This window comes from Enhydra lutris, unplaced genomic scaffold, assembly GCF_002288905.1.
Source record: "Enhydra lutris kenyoni isolate GAN:26980312 unplaced genomic scaffold, ASM228890v2 scaffoldscaffold28, whole genome shotgun sequence".
Lineage (NCBI taxonomy): Eukaryota > Metazoa > Chordata > Mammalia > Carnivora > Mustelidae > Enhydra > Enhydra lutris.
The window spans coordinates 11,318,349-11,339,549 of record NW_019154112.1 but is presented as its reverse complement, the minus strand read 5'-3'; the positions used below and the strand labels follow the sequence as shown (position 1 = coordinate 11,339,549).

Here is a 21,201-nt window from a genome sequence, read left to right as displayed (position 1 = left end):
TCATTTTATGAGCCCATCATATTGTCTTTAATGTCACACATATACACTTGAATAATAACCACTAAAAAGAGAGGAGCAATAAAATACAAATCCTAATGATCATGGAAAATAATAGCTCTCTTTTAAAAATATCAAGGTACTACAGTAAAATGTTACTATTATAAATGTTAGGTTCTCTCCCAAATTCATGTAGCTTCATTTGTTAAGGGGTTAAAAATTCAACTGACATCCTTTCCTACTTCCCTTTCTCATGTCCCATAGCGTTTTCCATTAAAAAATGAAAATTGCTTAATACAAATACGCTCACAAAGTATAAATTACAGAATAAACTATACCATAAAAATGACTAAAACTTAGTAAGTAATAATCCAGCACACTTGGAGTTCTTTTCCTTTAAAGATGCATAGTATCCTAGATACTGACTTCACCAGTGCCCAGGGATTGGTTAGAAGTTAAACTGTGCCTGGGATATTAATGTCCCGATAACACTGTTCAAGTTCTGTAACTTCAGAAAATGAAGTAATAGGAAATGTCTTTCCTAATCATATGAAGCTATGTCTCTCCATTTAATAAGAAATATGTTCGAGTCACTGGTTATGTTTTCCAGCCCACAGCTTCTAAAGCAATTATGCACTTTAAGTTCTTCTCAGCATTTGATCAAAACAAAGATACTTATTGCCTAATAGAGCCAACTGCCAAAAGCATTTTGTTTGATAAATGTGTCTCCACAGAAGTTTCAAGTATGCACACCAACCCAGGATTCCTAGTCTTTATTCATTTGTGCTATGCTCAATTTTAAGACCTTTTTCCCCCTTCTTTAGGCTGATGCGGTTTCATTGGAAGAAATAAAGAAGTATATTAATCAAGAGGTTCTAAGGATTTTTGAAGGTTAGATCTACTTAATAAACATTTCTGAATTTTTCTCCAGTTGCCACCTTCCATCCACTGAAGGGGATCCCTTCAGCACTCTCTCAAAAGATGGCCATACAACAATGATGTTAAGAGGCAACCTACTTTATGAGGGGGGATGGGGCATCTCGGTTGGATAGAAAATTCTTCCTTACACTGAGTTAAACTTGCCTCTCTCTAACTTTCTCTCCGCATTCCTGGTCTGTTAAGTAGAACAGGTGAAGTATCTTCCTCTAGTCCCACGACAGCCCTTAAAATATGGTACTTCTCCTTACTTTTCTCTTCTATGGTGCAACTGTGTCTAGCCCATCCTGTCACCACTCTTTTTAAATGACCCTCGTTCACCCAGGAGTATTTTGACCAAGGCAGAGCACAGTGTGTTTTGATCTAGACCCAGGTCAACAAACTGTGGCCCACCAGCCAAATTCACTTGTGCCCAGTTTTTGTATGGCCCATAAGCTGACAATGATTTTGCTTTTTTGGGGGGGAGGGTAGGGAGGAGGAGCATGTAGGAAGTACATTTTTAAATGTTTTTTTTAACTCAAAAGAATATTTCATGACATGTGATAATGATCTGAAATTCAAATTTATTTCCATAAAGTTTTATTGAAGCATAGTCAGACTCTCTTTTATGAATTTTCTCTGTCTGTTTTCATGCTAGGGTAGCAGAATTGACTAGTTGTCATGGGGATTGTATAGCCTGAAAATACTTAAATATTTATTATCTGACTCTTTGCAGAGAAAGTTTTCTAACCCTTGATATAGACACTTCAATAATGCTGCCTAAGAGAGGATCCCTTAAAAAAAAAAAAAAAAGCCTTCCTTGATTTTGATTTTCCAATTAACTAACAACCCTGGATCTTATTTACACAGACTTTTACAAATTAGGTGTTTCTCATTGAGCACTGTGTCCGTTTTTAAACTCTAAGTGTGTGATTTAATGTTTCTTAATACTACATTTCAAAAGGTTTATGTTCACACATTGTCCCAAACTGAAGTTATCTTGTGGAATGTTGTCTTACTGTACGGCAGGTGGGCTGACTCTCAGAACTTGGTTTCATTTCTGAATTTTATAATCATGTCATCATTCCATTGTGTTTAGAAATGTTGAAGGAAAGAGCCAAGAGTCAAGGGTTAGGCCTTTCTTACCGCCATTGCGTTCCTGCTCTTCACTTGTAAATTCTATTAATCTATTGTGTCAGTGACCTCTGAATCCATATATACAGTTTTTGAAAATCCATTCTATATTTTTTTTATCTGTTCCCAAGATATCATAGGATTTTGTCAGATGACTTGCTAAAATCAAGATCACTCCCCTCAACTGTGACCTTAATAAACTGGGGAATTTTGTCTTTAAAAAATGAATCCACATTGGCTCTCCTGGTTCCTGCTGCTTTAGCACAGCCTCCTCTCTTTGCTAAACTAAATATATATTATTGAATTTTACAAAGAATAAGATACAAAATGCCCCAACTTCACTGGAACTCGTCCTACTGCAAACATGGAATTAGCTACTCTCCAAGAAGCTCTGGTTATTTTAAGCAGTAATTAGTATTAGAGACCAAAATCTCAATGCTTGCGTGTACGTTATCTTATTTCTTGTGAGCACTAGAAATGGAGCAGAGTTAACCCAGGAACTTTGGCTGCTTCGATGACAAAATAGAGAAAAAAAATATTTGTTTTTTTTTTTTAAAGGTAATGAATTCATGCTGTTGATTTCAGTTTACGTTGATCTCTACTAAATATCTTTACCATGCTCTGGCATGGTAAGTCATTAATACAATTGTCCACTGTGTTTTGTTTCAAGCTACCAGGTTTCTCTTTATTATTTTAATGTTGCCCTTCAATCTGGAAATCCTTTTTTACTATCTCTTTTTTTTTTTTTTTTTTTTTGGATCTTCAAATCAAGCATCATGAAAGAGCCTCCAAACTTTGCAATCCGAACATTCCCTCTCCACAAGCATTCCTCAAGCATCAGCTGCCTGAAAAAGAAAAAGGCCTCTCAAGTGCTCCAGAGAAGCACTTAAAAAAATACAGATGCATAGGCAGATCCAGCTAATTTGCAGGACTCGATGCAGAATAAAAATGTAGGTGCCCTGATTCAAAAATGATGTGGAATTATAAGACAGCCACAGTTAAACACTATACCAAGCATAGGGCCCTTTTGAGCAAGGGATTCCCTGTGACTCACAGGTGGCTTGTTCTTTTTTTTTTTTTTTTAAGATTTTATTTATTTATTTGACAGACAGAGATCACAAGTAGGCAAAGAGAGAGGAAGGGAAGCAGGCTCCCTGCTGAGCAGAGAGCCCGATGTGGGGCTCGATCCCAGGACCCTGGGATCATGACCTGGGCCAAAGGCAGAGGCTTTAACCCACTGAGCCACCCAGGTGCCCCACAGGTGGCTTGTTCTTGAAGCCAGCCCTGGGCACAGGACCTCCAGGACCTCAACGTCCACACGCTTAGTAGACGCCATCATGGAAGGGAAAATACCTGCAAATATGTTTTTGAATTGTGATCTAAAATTCTCCTTTAACTCTTAATGTCCATGGGCTCTAGTGTCCACCGTCGTTTAACTCAGGCAGCTTTAATGTGGAACTTCAATTCCTTAAACAACCTTAGATTTAGTCTGAGATGTGGGAGGTGTTCATTTTGCCCAGTGGACACTGGATGAAGGCATGGCCCCTGGTGACCTGACCCTGCATTCAGCAGAGGAGACGTGCCACTTCCACCCATAGAAAGCTTCTAGCTGCCCACTCACAGGCCATGGTGAGATTATTCCTGAGAAGGATTCTCCTGAGGAGAGAGATCAGGGGAATTGGACCCCTCTCCATCAGTCTTGGGGCAGGCTCTGCAGCTTGCACTTTCTCTAAGTCTGTGGGCTCCCCCTCTGCTGTCCTGTCCCAGCTTCCTCTCCTAGTCATTCCTTGCCTACCAGGAAGCAAAGGGTGAAGAGGCTCCTCCAGGCCTCCTCTGGCTTCCCTCCATCCACCACCCAACCTTCCCCAGTCTCTTCCAGCCTGGTGAGATCCTTCAGCAGCTACATGTCTTGTCTCAAAACCAAACTCTAAGGTGGAGTGCTCGAGGGATCCCGCTCTCCCACTTTATCATCCTTTCACTCGAGGTCCGCACTGGAGCCTATGGTGACACCTAGACCAAAACCCCAAACCTGGGCTCTCCAGCTCCTTTTAGGGATTTTCTGTGGTCCCTTCCCACAGATCTAACACTTCGGGCTCTGCCTCAGGCCACCAAGCCCTCCTTCAGCAGCCCGATGCCCCCATCTCAAACCTACCCATGGTGGAAGAAGGTGCTTTCCTACCAACCCCAAGTCTGGGTTTCTGCTAGATCACAATGGACAAATATACACGTAATCCAAAGTTAAATTAAATTCCCTATTTGATTAGCCAACAGGTCAAATCATTGTGCAAATAAGGTGACCGCAGAGTGGTTGGTGCAAGATGCCATGTGTCTCAGCTTAGGCTCTTTTGGCTTTATGAGGGCTTTTCAGCTACCCCCACAAATTAACTAGCTTGATCTGAGAAGCTTAATTCTTGCTATGACACCACCCTATTATACTTGGAGATTTCCATCAACACACAAGAATTTGCCAGCCTGTGCAGGAATGTGGACACGTATCCTGCTCTCTTGGTTCTGGAGACAAACTTGGAACCAACTGCGACTGTGGGAAGACAGGAAGTTTAGGGCTCCATGTCCCTGAGCAGTATTTCTGCCTCCAGAACCAATGTCCAGGAATGCCCCTTTATCTATGTTTTCTCCATTTTCCATACATATATTTCATATGTATGTGACTATGTATGAATACACATTATTGGTTCTCTTGTTTTCAAGTGTAACACCTCTCTTGCATATCAACAACTAAGAAATGCATTTACATGTGTGTATGTATATGCATCACATATATACACTGTATCTGATAGATACACATCTTGAAGATGTACATATACCTTTTAAATATTTTGCACAGCATAGCCTCTATTTCTTTCAATTTGCCCCTTTCCATTTCTTTGTTTCGGTCTATTGTTCAGCTTATAGGATTTCCTTAGTGCCAGTAATCCTTGGATGTCTGTTCATACAAGAGAGTAAGTTCTAAAAACCCAATCAAAAGTTACGAGTGAATGGTAGGACTCGCCAACCATGAGTTTCACTGTAGGGTAGTCCTACTGCTCTTTTTAACTGAGAAGACTTCAATTTCAGTGCCTTTAAGTCTTTCCTCTTATTTTGGCCAGATTCCCCAGAGGAAGCACTTCCATATCCTGCCTGGCTGTCAGCATTTGGAGAGCAAAATAGGAGAATACAACTGAAAATGAGAGCTCATTTATTCTTCTTGTTTTCAGTTAGGGAAGCCCAAGATGCAGTGGGATCTGGAGGCCCCCCAGGGCACACATGATCTATTTAACTTTTTCAGATAATAAACCTTCAGGGTTTTTTTGCTAGGTTTGGGGAGGAACAACTACCTAGCTGTATAGAGAAAGAAATTTCTAAGACTACTTCTTTTTTTTTTTTTAATGTTATGTTTGTCACCCTGCAGTACGTCATTAGTTTTTGCTGTATGTAGTGTTCCATGATTCAGTGTTTGCATATAAGACTCAGTGCTCCATGCAATCTGTGCCTTCCTTAATACCCATCACCAGGCTCACCTGGCACCCTACCGCCTTCTCCCCTAAAACCCTCAGTTTGCTTCTCATGGTCCAGAGTCTCTCATGGCTCATCTCCCCTTCCAGTTTCCGACCCCCCTTCATTTTTCCCTTCCTTCTCCTAATGTCCTTCATGCTATTCCTTATGTTCTGCAAATAAGCGAACCCATATGATAATTGACTCTCTCTGCTTAACCTATTTCACTCAGCAAAATCTCTCCACTCCCATCCATGTTGATGCAAAAGCCATCCTTTCTGATGGCTGATTAATATTCCTTTGTGTATATGGACCACATCTTCTGCATCTATGATCAGCTGAAGGGCATCTCAGCTCTTTCCACAGTTTGGCTATTGTGGCCATTGCTGCTATGAACATTGGGGTGCATATGGCCCTTCTTTTCACTACATCTGTATCTTTGGGGTAAATACCCATTAATGCAATTGCTGGGTCATAGGGTAGCTCTATTTTTTTTTAAGATTTATTTATTTATTTGACAGAGAGAGAGAGAGAGAGAGAGATCACAAGTAGGCAGAGGCAGGCAGAGACAGAGGGGTAAGCAGGCTCCCCACTGAGCAGAAAGCTGGATGCAGGCCTCAATCCCAGGGCCCTGAGATCATGACCTGAACTGAAGGCAGAGGCTTAACCCACTGAGCCACCAAGGCACCCTGGGTAGCTCTATTTTTAATTTTTGGAGGAACCTCCACACAGTTTTCCAAAGTGACTGTACCAATTTGCATTCCCACCAACAGTTTCTTTGGTTTTTCTTTCTCTACAGCCTCTCCAACATTTGTTGTTTCTTGCATTGTCAATTTTTGCCATTCTAAGACTACTTCTTAAACAGGTTTTCAACTAATTCTTTTGATTTTAGTTCCCCTCCTTTACCATACTTACAGAAATAAGGTGCATTGCCAATCCCTGAGCCTTTTAAGGATTTGGGGGTTTAGAACAGGTTGTTTGTCAGTTTCTAGAATAAAGATTTGGTTTTCCTGAGTCTGCTAAGTCATCTGTCACTCAGCCATCTGGTTCTCAGCTTCCAAAATTTTGATGTGTTATCTTCTTTCATATTCTCCCCATTCTTAGGCTTTTATGCCTTGAAGAAAAATCTTACTATTGCTTTACAGGGAGTCAGGTGCATGTGTTTAATCCACCATCTTCACTCACAATAACATTTCAAAGCAGCATGCTTACAAATGTGGCAAAGGATTAGATCAGAAATAAAATGTAGCAGTAACAACCTTTGGGTTATGATGAACCACAAAATGAATATGAATCCACCAAATGATACTGTGCAACTCACAGTTAAAAATGAAACTAGAAAGTAATTATTTAAATATATGAAAGGAAATTACTCTCCTGATATTTCCTGCCCCTTAGGAGAGAATTGTATCTAATTTTGGTTTCCACATTTAAGAGATGTATGGAAAAGCCCTTGAATAGTGAAGCCAAAAAGTGATTTGCAAAACAGATTACCAAACCTATGAGCAAAAGTTATTTAACCTGAAGGCTAACAGGTAACAATAGTGTCAAGGAGATGACTGATTTCCCAAGGGAAATGCTCATTGACTGCTTTCTGTTTCCATCATAGAGTAACAAAAGAAAAGTTGAAGCTGTACCAAGAAAATGGGCAATTAAACATTTGAATGGGCGTTAGGAGAAAATGATGAATTCCTTTGTTTGAAAACATTTATAAATTCTTTCTGTGAAATAAAAGATAGACATGGGCTCAATGAGGTCCAAATGCCCCTTCATTCTCCACATAACATAGTTTATCAACACATTAATATTAATGTCTGCATTATATTGATGAGCCCATTCTCTCAGGAAGGCAAGCCATTGGTCTTATTTGTTGAAATGGCTGCTCTGGGTTTACATTGGCAGATGTAATATGTGTGTATGGTTTATGTAAGCTCCTATCTGAACTCTTAAGTTTTCTGCCTCATTAGAAAGCATAGCCAAAAATGGTTTAATTGACCAAAGTTCCCTGAAAACAGAGGAAAAGCAATAAAGAATACAGGTCCTTATAATTTATTTAGAGGCTCAAAAATATATTATTTTAAATTATAGAACATTAGAGTAAGGTTCAGGAGAAGTAATTGTCCTTTTGCTAAATGATTATTTCTGAGTATATCTTAAACCCAGATAATTTATAGCTAGAAGTAATTATCTAAAAGAATTCTGTTTTACTAAAAATATTAAAAACCACCTAAAGCAAATTACTTATAAATTCAATTCATACCTTAAAGAGGAAAAAATTTGTACTGTGAATATTTGTGTTTAGACACTGAAGGTAATCAAAGAGATATATCTCAAATTAATAAAAATTATACTGGGGCCCCTGGCTGCCTTAGTCGGTTGAGCATCTGACTCTTGATTTCAGCTCAGGCCCTGATCTCATGGGTGGTGAGATCAAGCCCTTCCTTGGCTCTGCGCTCAGTGCGAAGTCTGCTTGGAGATTCTCTCCCCCACCCTCTGCCCCTGCCCCACCTGCACAGCTGCTCTGGTGGGTTCTCTTTCTCTCAAATAAATTAAAAAAAAAGAAAAGTTGTACTGAAATATATATCTCTTTTAAGTGCAAAACAACAAATAATAGAGTTTTGAATTGAATTTCCTATTAGTTTGTAAAACACCCAGTTTACAATTTCATATAATAAAGAGATATCTACATTCAATATAATGATTTGCAAAACTTTAACTATATACTGATTACAAACTTGTTTTATGTATTTATTTATTGGAAACAAATGTATGAACATCAACCAAACATATCCCAGGTGGATAAGAAGTTTTGCCTGAAGGCCTGTAATTTAATATCACCCTGGGGATGAGTCATCAAATCCTCCTTGGTCTTCTCCCATCCCTGTCAATCAGTCTGCATCCAGAGACTCACATCTTGTGGATGTGATGATTCCATTCTACTTGCTTTATTATTTGAGAAAAGGAGTATAGACTGATTGCTCCTTGGATAATAATACCTAATAGCCCATGTTTGTTAGTGTTTTTCCCTTAATAATTCTATTTGAAAATAAGTTTGTTTTACTTTCTCAAACAGCATAAGGGCCTACATTTTTTAAACAAATTTTTTATCGAAAGCCTATTGAGAAATGGGTTTTACTAGGGGATAATTTGCTTTTTACAGAAGACTGTAAAACACACATATCTGCTTAAGTGAAATGTGCCTTGACAGTTCAACCGAATGAGCTCAAGTGAGTAAAGAGGCTGGAGAAAATTGGAGTGACTCTTCACAAGGTCTTTACAATTTGGCCTTTGGTTTTTTCTAATTGGCAACTATAGTTTCCAGAATGTTGCTGTCATTTGGTCTTACCTACAAAGTAAACACTAATTTAATTCAGTAAGAAAATTTTCTGGAAGATTTGTCTGCACAAAACTCATGCTGAATTCTTTAAAGAATCATTTTTTTCTTACACACTGGATGTATCCTTGAAAAATTGTGTGTAAATTAGTTTCAAAAATGAAATCATTTGAATTTGTTTTTTGAAGAAAATATATGAAAAGAAAAAAAAGGGATGCCTGGGTGGCTCAGTTGGTTAACTGGCTGCCTTTGGCTCAGGTCATGATTCCAGTCCCACATCAGGCTCCCTGCTCAGTGGGGAGCCTGCTTCTCTCTCTGCCTGCTGTTCCCCTTGCTTGTGCTCTCCCGCCCCCGCCCTCCACCTCTCTGACAAATAAATAAATAAAATCTTAAAAAAAGAAAAAGAAAAAAAAAAGAAACACCGCAGTGAATATCTTTTGTCATGCTAAGGATTTGCCCTGCTCTAGTTTCTGTTTTAAATCCAATTATGCCTATATTCTATTTGTTAAATGTGTGATATATAAAATATAAACAAACCAAGCAAGTTTAAATAAAGAATCCAATGATAGATTGCATTTATAATGGGCTTTGGATTAATTTGCATTAATGATTTCACTAAAATTAATTACTAGGGTAGTAAAGTATTGAATATGGTTTTGAGGAAAAATTGAACTGGACGATGACCAATGTAGAATTTATAACTGAGAAGTCAATAGTAATAAGTACAATCTTGGAATGATTACTCAAAAGAGCAATTCCAAGAAGGATGTCTTATATTATGGAACAAGTTTTTAGTCATAAAATAAAATTTATCAGCAGATAATCTTTACAACATATGGGACTTATAAAACATAGAGAATAGCCCAGGTTGATAATCTCTTTCAGGCTTTCTCTGGGATTCCTGAACAAGAACACTTCATGCAGAAAGTATAAAATGTTCATTACAGGGCCCTGCCTACAGATAATGTTTAATCAATGTAATTAATGTTATGTCTTATTTAGGAATTTATTTTAGAGTGAAAATTCTCATTTATATTTTCATATTTCCATTTTCTTTGAACTTCCTCAGTTTCCAGATCCTTTCAATTTCATGAGTTACTGATGGACTGATGTTCTGTAATATACTCACTTTTATCCAAAAGCATTATTGATTTATTAATAAGTCTCTAAATAAAGTATTAATAGTTGCATGACACCAAGACCACCTATAATGATACTTTCATGGCCAAATGACTGAGCTCACCTTATAGAAGCCCCTTTAATCAGTCCTTGCTTCCCTTCCTAAGTTCTTTCTTTAGGACCCAGATAAACAGTGTTGGGCTCCAGGCAGTTTGTTGAATGAACAAAAGGACAAATGTCAATGATATGTTCCTTAGGAAGGCAACATTGCTTTGGGGGGAAGTATTCAATTCATAAAGGTCACATCACTCAACTCCTGCAAAAGATTTTGCTATTTTTATTGACATTTCTAAATGTTCTCAGTAATTTGTCAACTTCTCCTAACTTGTGTGTTCTTTGTTTCAGTGTTTTCTTCAGGTTCACAGAAATGTGTAGATACTTTATTGTTTTCACTCTGTCTACAATTAGAATTCAGTGAGAGCATGCTCTTTGGCACCAATGCTGAATTTTTTTCTTTGACCAAATTAGACATACTCCCTACTAAAACCATGACTGAATAATGGAACTAACTGGGAATCAAACCAGGAAAAAAAAAGAATAATATTGAGGGTTTATAATAAAACTTTTTTAAAAAAAGCAAAATTTGGGGCACCTGGGTGGCTCAGTCAGTTAAGTGGTTGCCTTTGGCTCAGGTCCTGATCCCAGGGTCCTGAAATTGAATCCCACATTGGGCTCCCTGCTTCTTCCTTGATGGAGAAGCTAATTCTCCCTCTCCTTCTGCTGCTCCCCCTGCTTGTGCTCTCTCTCTCTCTCTCTCTCTTCTCTCTCTCTGTAAAATAAGTAAATAAAATCTTAAATAGTAATAATAATAAATAAATAAAAGCAAAATTTAGTTGTTGAAAAAGTACAGTATTTTCCCAGTATAGAAATTAAACAGTGAAATTAATGAATATGGAATCAATGACCATTTTTTTCAATAAAAATAATCTATTAGTAATGCAGTTTTATTCAAGGATATAAAGTATCACATACTATATGAGTTACATATTGTTACATAAGAAAACATATGTTACATAAGAAAACATATGTAACTTATGTTACATATTGTTACAGAAGAAAATACCTCAAAACTTTGTAGCTTAAAACAACAAACATTTATTAACTCACATTTCCTGTGGGTCAGGGACTTGAAGGATTGCTTAATTTTGTGTTTCTGGTTCAGAGTGTACAACGAAGTTCCAGTTAGGATGTCATCTGAAGGGGCTGCAGTCATCTGACGGCTTGACTGGGGCCAGAAGATCCACTTGAAGCTCACACACGTGAATGTTGACAGTGACCTCAGTTCATCCCCATGTGGGCCTCTCTGTGGGACTTTTTAAATGTCCTCACTCTACAGCAGCTGGCTTTCTCCAGAATGAGCATCCAAGAGAGAGAGCAGCCAGGATGGCACAGTGCCTTTTATGACTTAGCTTCCTTATTTACACACTGTCAATTCTGCTTTTTTTTGATTCATTTGAAATGAAAAGTAACTCCAGCCCACACTCAAGAATAGAACTAGGCTTCACCCAATTCCATTTGGAAGAGAATGTCAAAGACTTTGTAAACATATTTTTTCTCTTTCTTCCTTTATTTTCTTTTTTCTTTTTTCAGTGTTCCAAGAATCATTGAAACATATTTTAAATGACCACACACATTTACAACATTGCTGGAAAGTGGCTTAAATTTATTATTAAAACCATCTTTTAATAGAAACCTAAAATTCTCTCCATAAATCATTACCAAGAGTTAATTAGATTCCAGGCTAGTGTTCTGTCCGGTAGACTTGCTATATCTCTGAAGTACTGAAAATACTCAGACCCTCTGATCAGCACAGGTGGTCGGCATTTATATTCAGACAACTTTATACACTGCATTTTGTTTGACCAATCAGTAAGAAAACTCTCTTGGGAGCCAGGCCAGTTAGTAAATTAAATATGCTTCAACTGAAAACCAAGTAGTGTTTTCTTGTTGAATTTCATGTAAAAAATTTTGAAAAATGTTGAAGTAAAAATAATTCTATTACATGATGTATTATTTTTTCTTTCATAAATAAAGAGAGGATGACCGTGTTCCTATCGCAGCTCAAGCTGCCAGCGGCAATGCTGGCTGCTCAGGCTCATGGAAGGCCTGGTCCACCAGGAAAGGATGGATTACCTGGGCCGCCAGGAGACCCTGGGCCCCAAGGTAAGTCTTCAGGTATAATATTTGTATAATATTTGAACATGCTAATCACAGTTAAAGCAAATATATGGCATATACATATGTATGTATATATATATACACACACATATATATGACTTAATATAGAATATCTTGTTCATATTTGAAACATTCTGGAAGTTTATTTTTAACTATTACATCTTCAAGCTTAAAACTAGCTAATAATTACATGGCAATCTAAATGTATTTTAATAATACTTGTTTTAAAAAAAATAGCAATAATAATGGCTTATATGTCGTCATTTTGTGGGAATCAGAGTTGCATATGCCTCCCTGTTGATGTAAGTTCAACAACAAAAAGAATCATTTTAGTATCCATCTTAGTATCCTGAAGAAGCTGAGGAAAGAATTTTAAGAGATGCCACTACAGTAGTGATTTACGTCCAAGTAAAATTTTGAGAAATTTTAGAATCCTTCCCCATATGGTTTCTAAAAGTTTTAAAGCAAAACCTTAAATTGGCAAAAAAATTATTGTTCCACTGATGACAGCTTGACAGAAGACATGAATTTGAGCATAGCCTGACTAAATTAAGCCAGAAAGCCATTTTCTAGAAATCTTGTTAGCAATCAGCAGAGAAACCAATTAGACCCTGGTTTAGAGGATTCACGACTCTGACAAAGAAATACTAAATCCAGTAAGTACGTGGCATGAAAAATAAAACCAGGAAAATTCCTTTTCATGTATTATCACTGAGGAGTTCAAGGGTCCTCCTTGAAATAATCAAAAGGTTATATAAAGGAGAAAACAGAGAGTGAACATCAAAATTGCATGAGAATACAATCAAAAATACCATCTATGCAGAGGATTCTTTTTCTTTCACTAGTTCCCTGTCTTCCTACTGCTTCTCTGTAACATGAGCCTGATTTTCCATAGGAAGTACCCAAGTGACTGACTGGCCCTTCCTCATCTGAAAGAACAACCATCTCCAGTCGCAGGGTCTGTTAGAGTCTTACCCTTCAGTCACAGCTGACAAGGCTATCGGTTTGGTTAGTACGATGTAGAACAACAGAAACATCATTCTAGTTCATCTAAACTAAACAGTATATCCTACCCTTCCCTGAGATCATAGAGGTGTTTGGCTGATAGTTGGAGGAAAATGTGTAGAAACAGATATAACCTCTGTGTGTACACTGTGGTGTAGAAGGTAGTTAATTATTATCTTTCGAGAGTTGGGTCTGTTCTGAAGTTTGGAGTCTATGAATCTAGAAGAAAGAGCTTGAAGGCTCATCTAAAGATGGATGATGCCTCAAACCACGTGAAGGTTAAGAACTGTTAACACCCATAGCAGAAAAAATATGGACTGATGCTTCAAATAGCTGTTTGAAGAAGACAAAAACAGTGGGGAAATCAGGATTATCAAGGAAAATAGTTCTGGAACTGGAGTCACCTATCCACACAAACTCCAGTCTCCAGTCTCCCTCCCATGTAGAGAAGGCCCATCTGGAAGGCTCTCAGTCAGAGGCAATGCCAATGTTAGTGAAGCTTCTGGAAAAAGACTATTCACCACTCAATTTATCTTCCATTTTGTGAAAGATTTCTGTGAGTTTTATCCATTTGCTTAAGAAAGCTTCCAGACTACTTCTACTCCTGACAAGACTTTTTGACTCAATTCTTGAACTGGAAAGACTTCCCTGTGTGATTTCCAACTTTTTAAAAACCAACGTTTGGTAAAATTGACAAAGCTTGTGCTCGCTCCAGCAGCACATATGCTAAAATTGACAAAATTTTGTCCCACCGTGGAGTTTCTAAAAACATATCTTTGACTCTAACTCAGCTGTCTCTTCAACTTTCCTATGATAGCTCCTTTCTAGTATTTGTTAAATTTGCCAGAAAGGCTATGGAAACATAAACACCTACATAAAATGGGGTCCATTTTTAAGGAATATTTGCCTGTAGTCACGCTATACTAATAAAACCACCAAGAAATCTTGCTGGACAAAAGAAGACAAGAGGCTGCTATTTGATTTTTGGTGCCTCTCCAAGAGTTCACAAATCATTGAAGGGTTTGTCTGTGGTAGAGAAATAGATAGGAAGTGTTCAGAAGTTGGAATTACGCATATAGGCTCCACGTTTTGCTCTGCCTGACTTAAAAGTTTTCTCCAAAAGAAAGAAACAAAACGCATATAAAAACTGTTACCTTAGTGTCCATTGCAGACGTCAGACGCTGTTGGCTGAATTAGTCCTCTTCGTGACACAACATGATTGAATTTGAGAAAAGATTGAAGTGCGAAAAGCAGTACAGAAAGGGAAAGAAAGTGTGGGCACTGAGCCTGGCACAGCACATCCTGCCCACTCTCAGGTTCTGTTGGATGGTGGCTCTTCTGAAATTCCCAAGAGACTTTTTTCCCCAGTGTTTATTAGGAAAGAAATCCACTTTCATTTAAAAAGTGGTTTATATTGAAATGCATACTATAGAAGGAGTCCTTTATTATCTTATGAGGAGCAAGACAGAAATTTAAAGGGGTCTTATAAGTTTCCTGTGCAATCCTGAGAAGCAGGAGACGTGCAGAGAGTGATGAGAACATTGATGTGAGACTAGTATCAGCACTCAGTCCTAGTTGAGAAAGGGAGGTCTGGCTCCTTCCAAGATTCTGACAATCTGAAAACTTGGATCCTCTTTCAGTGGCCTGGTCTTCTGGCGGTGAAAAGAGAAACCACTGTGATTCTGAGTTGAGACACTTCATTTGCATTTTCCCTGAAGTCCCAAAAGGGGTGATCGTTGACGTCTTTTTCAAATTCCAAAGCATTTCTAGACAACTTTATATTTTAGCCATCCCGTGGGTTTCTGATTATTGCCTTCCCTCTGTGCAGTGAGAGAACTTTCCTCAGTGTTCTTTCCCACCTCGGATCTGCAGCGTAGGTTCCGATGGCTTGTGCAGCGGGGGTGAGCAGGAAGGTGCCACACTAGGATCAAAGAAGCCCAGTGTCATGATGCAGCTGGGTTTCCATATATACATGAGCGAGGCGGATCTTCCCAACAGACCTGATCCTCTTGGGCGAGTTTTATAAGAAAGAACTTTATTTAAACTTTTTCCAAACACAACTGATTCTCCACCTCTGGAACTTCTGAAGAGCAGAGGCTACCCTTGAAAGCCCTGTTTCAGAAAGAACCCCGCCCACAGAGTAGATGTAGAGTTAGTTGAGTAAAACAGATCCAGTCATTCCATGTGTCCTACATCCGTTTTGAAAGGACATTATTGGGAATGGTTGTTCTTACTTTTGAACTTTTAAAGTTTTGCTGTTATTGGTTTATAACAAAGGAAGCCTTCTGTTCTCTGTAAGCCAGTGCCCCATAGGGTCGTCCATGTGACCGATAGGGATCTGACCTGTCACGCTGTCTCACAGTACGGGCCTTAGGAAAGGGAGGCACTTGTGTCACAATGACTGAGGCGTGCCGCAGCCCGTCAGTGAGCTGTGACCGAGGAGGCTGAACGACTTGTCAGGTGTGTCACAGGCCCCCACAGGAAGAACTGTCCCTCCCCAAATGCTAGGAACACTCCTTTTGTGGCCATTTTGTCCAGTATACAGATAGATGCACCGATTTGCGGTTTAAAAATAAATCCCTGTGGTCAAAACAGAAATCTGTCTACAGAAAGTACATCAAGTCTGCCATCTAAAACACTCCAACAAGCACCAAGTTTCTTTAATGACTAGGACATAACTAGTCATATGCTGTAGATTAGGTCATCACTGTGGTTTTCTTTCCCCACCTAAGCTATGGTGGTATCAGACTGTCACTGTGCGTACTTACAGGCCAGGGAGACAGGTGTCCATTGACGTGTAGACCTGCCTTTTATTTTTTTCCAAATTTCAAGAGAGGCCTCCCCTAAAGGGGTGAAAACTTAATTCTAGTAAATGGGAAAGCTCTTATTGACTTTATTAGCATTCGTATCTGAAGTTTTGTTGTGAAGCAATTATAAAATAAGACCCTGTGGCTCTATGGCACCCTTCATAAGGAATTAGCTTGAGACTTATTAGGAAAATTGAGAGTAAAGGCTTTCATGTGCTTGTACAATTCAACAGCAATAGTGGGTAGTTATTAACCTAATCAACTGAGAAATTTGTACAAATAAGTCATTACATTTGACAGGAGAATTGTAAATGTTATCCTATTCTACAAATATGAGAATTATTGTTTCTTGTTTTGTGATACCGTATGCACTGAAATCCATGTGGAATAATAAATTTTTGCATTATATTAAAATCTGAGAACTCAGTGTGAGTTTGTTAGTTTTAGCAGATACTGCCTCCTTTTGGAATTGTGTTACGGTCTTATTAATCCACTTGATAATCAAAAGTTCATACATCTTTTGCTTTTTTCCTTTCTTCCTCATTTTTTAGCCTATGATCTCAAGCACTTAACTGAGATAGCTTGAGGGTCAACTTTATAATTTTTCATAATTGTTGGACCTAGGTTGAACTATCAAATAGATCTTATGTAACAAATGTTGTTTTACTGCAGAAATGTTTAAATAATGGAATTGGAAGGGTGCTTTCAAATGACCCTAAATATAAACATTTTTCCTTGTTGTTCACACAAGTTAAATGAAAGTCACTTATATAAAAGAAATTCCAGTAATATTTTGAATTGAATATATATCAACTTCTGATTATCATACCAATATTCAAACCACTATTGTCTCTAAAATCTAGGATTATATTGGATATCTGTAACAGTTTTATAAATGTGTGAAAATTTCTCCCTGGATATACTTCGAATATGCACCTCAAAATATTTCTTGAATGTGTGCTTTTTTCCCCCACTGTTTTCACATTTGTGATCAGGTCACACTTCCAAAGTAAAAAAAGTGATCTCATTGCTGATACTATTTCCATTATATATACTGTATGGTCAAGTAAAAATGAAGATGGCAACCCCAAAACTGATGTCTAATTCTCAACAATAATGGGAAAATATTTATCTTACATTCTGCTCATAGAAAACATTAAAATTTCTCCTCTTATCATGTTCTGCTGTAATAACACACCTTTACAGAAAGGCACAACTAAGTTAGGACCTACTTCTCCTACTGAGATACTCTCCTAATTATCTCTGTTGTGTGTTTGCATGTTTCTGCATGACTTTGTTCATTTCGGATGAGGTATAGTCTTTAAGCTGCTGTTTAAGTATGAAAAGTTGGAAATTAAATTCTATTTGACATCATCATGAAACTCTTAGAGCCACAAAACCTTTTTATCAAACGTAGTCTTAGGTGGATACCAATATATAAAACACAGATAAAAAGCGTTTTATACTTTGTATTTTGTTATTTGCAATTGTATCTCTTTTTTATGAATATCATTGACACACAATGTTACATTAGTTTCAGATGTACAACATAGTGATTAACAAGTCTATGCGTTATTCTGCGCTCACCACAAGTGCAGCTACCATCTGTTACCATACAACACTATTTTAATATCACTAACTATATTCACTATGCTGCATCTCTTATTCCCTTATAAGGATGAACGAATGACTTACTCATTCCATAGGGGGAAGCCTGTATCTTCTACTTGCCTTCACCCATTTTCCCCATTCCACCACTCCCCTCCTCTCTAGGAACCATCAGTTGGTTCTCTGAATTTATAGGTCTGATTCTGTTTTTGTTTATTTATTCACTTGTTTTGTTCTTTAGATTCTACATGTAAGTGAAATCATATGGTATTTGTCTTTTTGCTTTTTAAAAGCAGAGAAAAGGGCTCCCAGAAGCAGAAATTACTCTGCCCTAGTCTAACTGAGGTGACAACAAACATATTCAAGGATAAGAATGATTTTTTCTTAAAATGTATACAGATCTTAGACCTAATTCATTTTGGCTAGAGGATCTTAAATTGATGAAGTGAGCCACGAATCTCTCAGCCTCCTTGCTTTCTACCATTGTTGAAGCACCTAGTCCTTCGGAGTTACAAACTGCCATGTTAAAACATGGGGTTGTTGGTTTAACTTTCCTCGGAAGGGATGTTATGTTCTTACAGTCAGTAATTTAAACAAAGACCTGCTTTGTCCTCTCCTGACTTCTGAGATGGATGGCTTTCCATATACTCACACACTTGCTGTCATTTATTAAAATCATGAATTTTTGTTCCTTTCATTCCCTTTAATTCTTGGACTAAGGTCCAGATCCTTGTTGTCGTATCATTTTACCCTCATACTAAGCAGAACTCTTGTCAGTATGCTTCTTATATTTAGCTTGTATCTAGCCTCCAGTCAGAATTCCAATTGAAGAGCGTTTGCGTACTCTGTCATAGCTATTTGACAGATGACATGAATGATCGATTTGAGTTATTCAGGGTCAAAAAAATCTCACTATCAGTAGTTTGACCAGTTGGAACATTTATGGTAGCTGCATATTTCTAGGATCCTTATTGTGTATCACACCTAATCTGTTTGATATGTAAGCCTAATGTGATTATAATGCAAAACAGATAGCCAATATACTGTTTAGGTTAAGTGAAGGCATAACATAAATCACACGGATTAAGAACATGATTCTTGCACGTGCTCTGTTGCCACAGAACTCTCTTACTTCTTGTGTCTCTCTTTTTATGTATCCCTCAGGCTACCGAGGACAGAAGGGAGAAAGAGGGGAGCCTGGCATTGGGCTCCCAGGGAGTCCAGGTCTTCCTGGGACTTCAGGTAATAGTGATATTATCTTCACAACACAAGCAAGCCTCTAAAAACAGGAACCGCACCTTCTTGCCTGTGGCCCTTATGTGTTGCTACAGGTGAAGTTGAATGACCCATGTTGGTTGGAGTGAGGGAGGATGAGCCATATGTGATCTGCATTCTGATGGGGGTCTTTTATTTCATTAGCTCCGGGTTTGCCAGGCTCACCAGGTGCCCCAGGTCCCCAAGGCCCCCCAGGACCTAGTGGAAGATGTAATCCAGAAGATTGCCTCTATCCTGTGTCTCATGCCCATCAGCGGACAGGTGGGAAATAAACACACCTGAAGAAGACTTGACATTGAGCTATCTTAATATTCTCAACCCCTCATGATATGTGGGTGGTTTTTTTTTTTTTTTTTTTTTTGGTTTTTGTTTTTGGTAGGCCAGACATTAAAAGCAACAATTGGAATTCTATTCCTATAGTAATTGGGATATTAGCATTTTCAGCTTTTCCCAAATTCATTCCATTTGTTTTTCTTCACCATTACTATGATTTTTATTCAGGATCTTCTATGAACTAAGCAAGCAAATCTTGTCATTCGTTCTTCTTCAAGATAAAATGACATCTTGTGATTGAGTAGGCTGACAGTGATGTATTTTCTAGACTTATCAACTTGTATTTGGCCTTTGATTTCTGAATTTTAGAGTTTCAAACTTAAAGTTTTCTTGGAGTTTAAATTTACCATCATTGCTAAAACTTTCAACTTTTTTGACATACTGCGTTGCTCTTGCTCAATGTTTTTTGACTATTTTTATAGCTGAAGAATTCTTATACCATCCTATGTCAATCCTGCTTATGCAGAGAGATAGATAGGCAATAAGAGCTTCACTTCATAACTCATTTTGGAAAAAAAAAAAAAAAACCCAGGAGCCTATTTTATCAGGGAGCCCAAAACCCACCATAGCCAACGACTGAAATGATTTTGTTTATTCTGTATAATGAGCTCAGTTCAAAGCAATCACCACTGGCATGAATATGTGCTGCATGAAAAGAGGGGAACAAAGTCCAATTGTACAAGAGTTCCACAAGAAAAGCCCAACACTGCAGTCTCTGCACTGAATTTCTCATTTGGGAAAAAGAAGCAGTTTTCCCTCAGAGGTGTTTGATGGTGGAGGCATCGAGCTCTCTTTGGTACCTTTGAAGCTTAAATGGCCTAGCAAGGTCTTGGGGTGCTGGTATCCATTATCCTTCCGGCTGGATCACTCTCCGATTGTAAGACAAGAACTGGCCATCAGAACAAAGGATGGGATTTGTAGCAACTGGGGAAGAAACCCCTTGATCCAGAAGATGAATGGGTGGTGTCTGCAGATGCGTTTTGAGGAGGTGAAGCCCAAGAGCTCTTACGGAGAAACAGTTATTCTGGAGAACCAGGGCAGCCAAGGAAAGCCTTGGGACCGGATATGCAAGTAGCGCGCAGACCGAAGAGTTAGCACTAACTTCAGCGGGAACAACAGGCACCGTGAAGACCATGTCCTCTGGCAGGGAACGAAAGTATAGTGATCACCAGGCCAATTGCTTTCTAAAGTATTTTTATTACCTAGCTCTACATTACTTTGAGAGGTTAAAAACAACTGATTTTCTAGAACATTGGGCACGAGGGTGTTGCTGAAATCTAAGCAGTGGATCCCACAGATGCAGTGAGTGTGCCACCCAGAGCCCTTCCTGCTGCGGAAATGGGGAGACCCTGCCTCTTCAAAGAGCAGCACAGATTCCAGTTTGGCTGAACAGGCTAGAAGGGTTGCTTTTATTTGTTAATTGGAAAATGAATTTAGAAAAACAAGCCCACTGAGATTGGAACAAGCTGTGAACAGAGTTGTATAGGGACGCTTTTGTTCAAACGCACCCGTGAGCTGAACTGGTTTTCTTTATAGATGAATGAACTGCTGGTCAGGTACTGTCTACATGGCTGTGCACACACACAACCATTCAGTTATTTCGTATTGAATTATGATGTATATTTTAATTCCAAGTTTGTTTATTTTATCCTCTAAGGTTATTTTATTTATTTCCAATGTTTTTAACTTTAAATTGATTTTCTTCAGTTTTCTTTCCTGTGCAATACCTACAATGGTGCTGTGTTTTAGATTAATGATTGGAATATACATATGCATTTTCTTAGTAAAATGAAAAATTATCCCTCCCAAAAATGTACAGAGATCCAAAATCTGGTGCTATGTGTATATCTTGAGGTTTTAATTTGTTGAACTTTAATTTTCTTGAATTTTCTGAAAGCTTACAATTCATCTGCCACTCCTTAATTTACTTGAACTTTTCATGAA

General features: G+C 38.2%; 1 protein-coding gene across 1 annotated transcript in view; it reads left to right on the top strand.

Moving 5' to 3' along the window:
- The window catches only part of LOC111152319 (collagen type XIX alpha 1 chain), a 306,943-nt gene extending 287,747 nt beyond the window's left edge, over nucleotides 1-19,196 (top strand). Inside the window, exons 48-51 of the mRNA XM_022510811.1 lie at nucleotides 822-888; nucleotides 12,086-12,214; nucleotides 18,814-18,891; nucleotides 19,069-19,196. Coding sequence (XP_022366519.1) covers nucleotides 822-888; nucleotides 12,086-12,214; nucleotides 18,814-18,891; nucleotides 19,069-19,196 — 402 coding nt within the window. The remainder of the gene's footprint in view (nucleotides 1-821; nucleotides 889-12,085; nucleotides 12,215-18,813; nucleotides 18,892-19,068) is intronic.
- The last annotated feature ends 2,005 nt before the right edge of the window (nucleotides 19,197-21,201 follow it).